This window comes from Nicotiana sylvestris, chromosome 12 (genome assembly GCF_000393655.2).
Source record: "Nicotiana sylvestris chromosome 12, ASM39365v2, whole genome shotgun sequence".
NCBI lineage: Eukaryota > Viridiplantae > Streptophyta > Magnoliopsida > Solanales > Solanaceae > Nicotiana > Nicotiana sylvestris.
In genome coordinates this window covers 150,853,388-150,860,053 of record NC_091068.1, presented here as the reverse complement: position 1 = coordinate 150,860,053, position 6,666 = coordinate 150,853,388, and the positions used below count along the sequence as shown (strand labels likewise).

The window sequence follows — 6,666 nt, the reverse complement described above, 5'->3', positions numbered from 1 at the left end:
GACCACAAATTCCAAAAGCCTTCATTTTTTCTTAAACTTCATGCCCAGTCAAACAGATTCACATAAATTGAAACGGAGGGAGTATTAGACATTGATTATTGTGCATATGATCTCAAAAAGAATTGAGCATAAAATTTGCTAAAATACAAATTTTGAAATGCTTTGGATCAATGCACTTGCAATGCTGTTAACAACCAGAGAACTTCTCATCTCATACTTCAACAGAAATTTTGCACAAAAGCCCTTAACTTTCTCTTGATCTTTGCTTAATAAACATCCCGGAGAAAAAAAATATATGGTAAATATTACTCAGGAAAGAAGACCTTACCGAGGAATCAGATACAACCAAACCTTACCAAAATATTTTGGTTGCTATAGTGAAGCGCTACATATATTATAACATTACATGAAAAATTAGTTCCAAAGAAAACTTGACCGTTATAATGAAGTTTTGTTATAGAGGATGGATGTTATAAATAAGTCTGACTGTATATTGATATGAAAGGTTTCTTCAGACTTTTATTAAGATAGATAATCTAATCTACAAATTGCTTTTCAACCAATTGCCAAAACTGGTTCAACATTTAAGCTAACTAATATCTACACTTTGGTAACTTCATGGATTGCACTTGCCAAGTATTCCACATTGCTGCTTGTTACCCCTGCCATGCTACCAATGGATAATGCATCAGTCATTTCAATTGCAAAAGCATAAAAATGTAAATCAGAAAATCTTTTGTTCTTTCTGTTTACTTTCTTTTAATTTTTCTTTTTGTATGTTTATGGTAGAATTCAAAACCAATACTCTATTGTAACTTCCCACATGAAAGTAGTTTTAGAGAAATAAACCACTTGAGAAATTTCTTGGAGAACCTGTCACCACAGGCGGAACTAGGTAGAGTACAGGGGGTTCAAACCGACCCCCTTCGTCAGAAAATCACACGATATAAATAGAGTAAAAATGATCTTTTTTGGTTATATGTGAGTTGTTGAATCCTCTTGATATGAAGAAAAATTCACGTATAGTAGTAAAGGGGGTTCAAAATTGCTTTAGGTCATATGTTCAACTGTGACATCCTAGAATGTTTTTGAATCCCCTTGTATAAATTTCTAGTTCCGCAAAATGGTCATGACTACAAATGAGTTATCTTAGTGGTCTTTGAGAGCTTCTGCTGTTTCAACCTACTATGTGTGATTATATGAAGAGGAGAATGGAGGGAGAAGGGGATGGGTTGTTTTACTTCGCTTGTGGTTCTTAAATTGGGCAGGTAAAGATATATACTTCCTCATTTTCGGGCCGCACAATACAATCTGCAGTGTCATGTATATTGATATTAGTATGTAAATTCAAGAAATCTGATTTAAGTACCTGATGCGTCCATCATTAGTCATGTATATATGGAAATCCCTCTGCAATCGGTCAACCTCTTTAGGGGATAAACCAGAGAAGTAAAACATTCCGACCTGAAATTTCGATATTTAGCAGCTGCATTTGATATACCCGGTTGCAAAAAAGACTTAAGAATACCTGCTTGGTTATATGTTCCCAGTTTGCAGACGAATTCAATTCTTCAAGAGTTCGACGTAATGTGATTCTCATTCTGATCATGCGATCAGCCATGACCTTAAACAAAAGATATAATCAGTAAAGAGTAAGGAAATGGAATGGTAATTAGAACCTAGTAATACGAACATCAATTACCTTAATTTCCTCTTCCCAAAGTGCCTTTAAATCAGCATCGTTCAAGATTGTAGATACTAATAGTGGGCCGTGAAGAGGAGAGCTACTGTACATTGCCCTGACAATCTGCTGGAACTGACTCTTGATTGCAGTGGCTTGCTTTTCATCCCTGGAGACAATACTGGTTTCCACAAAAAGAAAAAAAAGAGGAAGCGAGAGGATGGGAAGTTTGAGAATTGGAGACTAATCAAGAAACCATGAAAGAAACAAACCAAACTATCGACATAAAGAATCAAATATTTTTCACTTCCCTTGTAGCAAGACAAGAACGCACCAATTAGTCATTGTTTAACGCATGCAAAAATCACACAGGTTAATGGAAAAGGTCAAGTTTCAGTTTAATTCATTGAAAGTCTAGTAACTAACGTGATTCCTGGTCATTTTGTGGGCTACTAAGCGCTAAAGTGGATTCAGGATTATACTAAGAATGGACAAGTTTTTTTTGCAGACTAAGAATGGACAAGTTAAAGTTACTTTGTTTGTTGGTTCTCTTTTTAATATTCAGTAGTTTTTCTTTCCTTTGTTTTTTTTGCAGACTAAGAATGGACAAGTTAAAGTTACTTTGTTTGTTGGTTCTCTTTTTAATATTCAGTAGTTTTTCTTTCCTTTGTTCGTTAACTGGATTGAGTAGATTGTCTAACCGATGAACGTGTAGTATTATTTCGATGTTGTTCAAAATGAGGAGTTGTAAAACACAGTAGCTTGAAGTGGTCTACCTGACACAACCTACTCGGTGTCCGTATAATCCCATGTTTTTGGAAAAAGACTGGGCACAGCCCAATAGATGTCCGTCTTCAAGAAATATCCGAATAGCAGTAGCATCTTTCTCAAGGTCGCCGCTAGAAATTCCTTGATAAGCCATATCAAAAAAAGGAAAATGATTCTTGATCTGAAATCAATTTTCACAAGAGATACCACATAAGATAGACTAGAAAAGTAAAATAAGAGAAAGAAAAAAGAATAAATTATTTCACTAACCTTGAATAGGTGAGAGATTTCTTTCCACTGCTCATAGTTGGGGTCGACGCCAGTTGGATTATGAGCACAAGGATGAAGTAAGAAAAAGGAACGATCTGAAGCATTCTGTGAGATTATCAAATGAATAGGGTCAGGAATAGTATTCTAAACTCCTTAAGAGGAAAGTTAACAAAAGCAGAGTTTGCCTTCAGATATTGTAACCACATACAACAGTTTCGCAAAATGAGTATCCGTATATGACATAATGAATATTATTGCATGGCTGCAAGGGAATTTTCTCTATTACATTTTTCAGGTAGGAGGATCATATACATCATTGTTTCTAATATTCTTTGCTAATTGGTTGTTTTATCTTCACTGTTCCTTGAGCCGAGGGTCTATCGGAAACAGTGTTTCTATCTCTATGAGGTAGGGGTAAGGTCTGCGTACACACTACCCTCCCCAAACCCCATTTATGAGATCAAACTAGGTTTGTTGTTGTTGTTATATTGTTGAGGATCATATACAGAGTTACTTTCTGACATGATTATTCAGCAAAGAATTTATTGGCTATGTTGCTCGGACGACTCTCTAAAAATGTTGTCGCTCGTGTCGGATCCTCCAAAAAATGCACTTACTTTTGGACAAGGGCGAAGCTACATGTCTTAAAGGGTGGTCAACTGACCATCCTTCGTCACAAAATTATACTGCGCATATAGAACATTAAGTTTTAGAAGTATAAAACATATATTGAACACTCTTCATTGGAGAAAGTTTTTTACTTTTTTCAAGTTTGAACACCTTGAGGAAATTCATGGCTTCGCTAATGCTTTTGGAGGATCCGACACGCACCCAATAATATTTTTGAAGAGTCCGAGCAACATAGTTATTGGTTACATCTAAATAGCTCAGCAACATAATCCATCTTTTACAAAGGTACACAATCTCATATGTGCAGGAAAAGGGTGTAAAGTCATGTAAGGATGTAAGAATTAGCAGTACAGTTAAGCAAATATTTCACAACAAAATTTGAGAAAACTCATCTTATCCTCCAGCGTAAAACCGAACCTTGATATCATTCATGAGGGCTTGAAATTGCAATCCTTTTGTATCAGGATCATAATAGTGGTAGGTACTTGTACAAACTTCAGAATCCCTCCAAATGTCATTGTGGCTAAAAAGAACACACTTCAATCACATTACAAATTTATCACGACGTGGCATGAACACGAATTATAAACATGAAAAGCATTTACTTGGACCAAGTTGGCATTGGTAGAAACATTCGTGAGTCAGGATAGAAGCGCCTTTGGAATTCAGCAAACAGACGGCATGCACCAGTCCCTGAAAGAGCTGGAACTCCAGCAAACCTGCTTTCTCTAACAACATCAGAGTCATATCCATAAGCCAATTTCACACAGTCCTGCACGAACTTTGACTTTGTTGTTGCTTTAGTTGATTCCCTGCCAAGACCGGCCCAATATTAGACCAAGCGACATGTTAACAAGAGAGAGAAACGTGAAAATGGAACTGCGGTCCCATATCCAATGTAAGCTTTAAAAGAAAATTGACTGTTCAAAAGCACAACACAGAACTACACGCCGGTATATGAACGAGAAAAACAATGGTCATGGTTGCAGTGAAATAGGATGAATCCAGAAAACGTTCCTCATTGAATATTTTGCAAATATCGTGAAAGTATTTTAGCACTCAACCAAAAAATGTTAAAAGGTAACGAGTGAGGTAATCCAAGAACCTTATAAAACACTTTGGATGCTTTTATACATCGAATGTGGGACATTTTGGGCATAAATATTGTTCCACTCTTTGCAAATACTGAATCCAGTAGTTTGGCAATTGCAAATACTGAATTCCATAATTTAGACTTCGAGTAAAATATTGAAACACTGGGTTGAAAGTGTATTTTAAGTGAAGTACTGCTTTGCACTTACAAATCTTCAATTGTTTTCTAAGTGAAGTTCATTCCAATCAATAGGTCAACTCCACGGATTTTTTTCAACTTCAACTCAAACATTGTCCCACAACTAAGTAGTAAGAAAAAACTGAAGTACATATGAGCGCGGACATTGCCCAACCTCTTCAGTAAAAGCAATACGTATCGATCCCAAACTAGTTGGTTTTAGCTATATACAACAACAACATACTCAGTGTGATCCCCGAGTGGGGTCTGGGGAGGGTGGGTGTAGAATCCTTAATAGTTGTCCTGCGCCACCTAAAAACCTTTTTAGCCGTTTTATTTCAATACACAATAATATTCTCATCCCCTTCAATCCTAAAGATATAGACTAAATAATGAGCAATATTAGTCGTCCAACAGCTGAAAAAATAGATGAAATATAAATATCGCTGCAATAACTTGAAAAGCCTTCCCATATGTTGTTTTACTGAACTCCTTCCCTTCCTTGAAGGGACATGCCCCTCCCCCTCCCCCCCCCCAACCCACCCTTTTAAAAGGGCAGTACCTGATTCAAATAACCAAATGGCCCCTCCATTAAACTTATTAGTTTGTCACCTTTGGCTTCCTAAGAGCTTTTCCTAGACTAAATTTCTAGTTAAAATGCTTTCACTTTTCAATGAAAAAAATTAACAAGTTGTTCATGTAATTTCCAATAAGAATTTAGAAAATTAAGCAAGAGACAAATTTGAGTAATTAGATAAGGGAATTCTCCAAAATATGATCTGATTAAATCAAAACTCATGAACTTCGAGCAGACTCATTAAACCAAAGTTAGAGCAACATCACCCCGCATTCAGGTAGGGTCCACGGAAGGGCCGCCCCTTAGGATATAATATAGGCAGTGTACTTTGATGCAAGAATTATTGGTTGATTTCACGGCTAGAACCATGGCTCCAAGGCTCCCTCCAATGCGAAACAATAAGGTCAAAAAATTTATTAAAAAAATATTACTCACAAAAACTCGCAGTCTGATATCTTTTCCATAGCTTTTTTAACACATTCAAGAGTAACTGGTTTTCCTTCATCATCTCTATAAGCTCCCTAAGAACAAAAAAGTGTGACAAAATAAAATAATCATCAATCCAGAAGGAGAAAAATGCTAATGAATAAAGTTAAAAAAAGAAAAAAAGAAAAAAAAAAGAAATAGAAAGAACATTACCTCACCAAGATTGAGCCTTAAAGGACTTGGGTCAAAGAGGAAAGACTCAGTGACACTAGTGATTGGATCCTTAGGAGCTGGTTGTACATGGTCCCACCATCCCATATTGTTTTTGCCATTTGTTGCTACTGAGGTTGACATCCTTCTTTTACTGAATCTAACAACATATCTGCTCCACATGTTGATTCTCTTGCTCTGTTCTTTTCTTGAATTGAGATAGACACAGAGTTTAGGAAATTAAAGCCTCTATTGAGTTGGGATTGTAAAATCAGGAAAAAAGAATGCAAAACTTCAAGTTGGTATTTTTACAGAGGAAAAAATTGAGTAGTAGATATAATATGATATGTTATGAGATATGTTATTGGAATGCTAGGGAAAGAAGACATTGAAAGCTCTGGTTTGCTACTCTTCCAATGGGCTGTCTTCTCTGCCAGTTTCTTCTCTTTGTCAAAAAGGAGACTTGGCTCTTTAACTTTTAATAAGTTAAATATATGCAGAGTACTAAGATTATTTATACTTTTAAATAAATGATGATGAGAGTTTTAACTAGGTTGTTCAAATATCCGATTAATGGTTGGTGAACATATTAAAAAAAATTAATTAATGATTTATTGATTTGGAAGCGAATTACTTAATTTCTTTATTAGATAAATTATTAATTAGTTAAGAATTATTATATTTATATTTTTATCCTTATGTATGTTAAGTATCTAACTAGTTTGTAGCATTTTACCATAATTACTTTGTAGTATTTTAAAGAATGAAGATGCTAACTTTATCGGAGTAAAGAGAGATTGAAGAGAAAATATGAACTGAAGAAGACTTGGAGAG

At 35.4% G+C, this 6,666-nt stretch overlaps 1 protein-coding gene across 2 annotated transcripts; it reads right to left on the bottom strand.

The window, feature by feature from the left end:
* Nucleotides 1-468: 468 nt before the first annotated feature.
* Nucleotides 469-6,308, bottom strand: LOC104225333 (aspartate aminotransferase, mitochondrial-like). 2 transcript variants are annotated; one of them, XM_070165475.1, is made up of 10 exons: nt 5,836-6,308; nt 5,632-5,717; nt 3,955-4,161; nt 3,767-3,872; nt 2,720-2,824; nt 2,458-2,630; nt 1,703-1,862; nt 1,529-1,624; nt 1,370-1,464; nt 469-662 (listed from the first exon to the last, which is right to left on the bottom strand). In XM_070165475.1, the coding sequence occupies exons 1-10, from the start codon at nt 6,013-6,015 to the stop codon at nt 617-619; spliced, it is 1,254 nt and encodes a 417-aa protein (XP_070021576.1). In that variant the 5' UTR covers nt 6,016-6,308; the 3' UTR covers nt 469-616. The 2 variants fall into 2 exon arrangements, with proteins under 2 accessions (XP_070021576.1, XP_009775409.1); XM_009777107.2 differs by having other exon boundaries at nt 469-670; nt 5,836-6,307.
* Between the last annotated feature and the right edge of the window lie 358 nt (nt 6,309-6,666).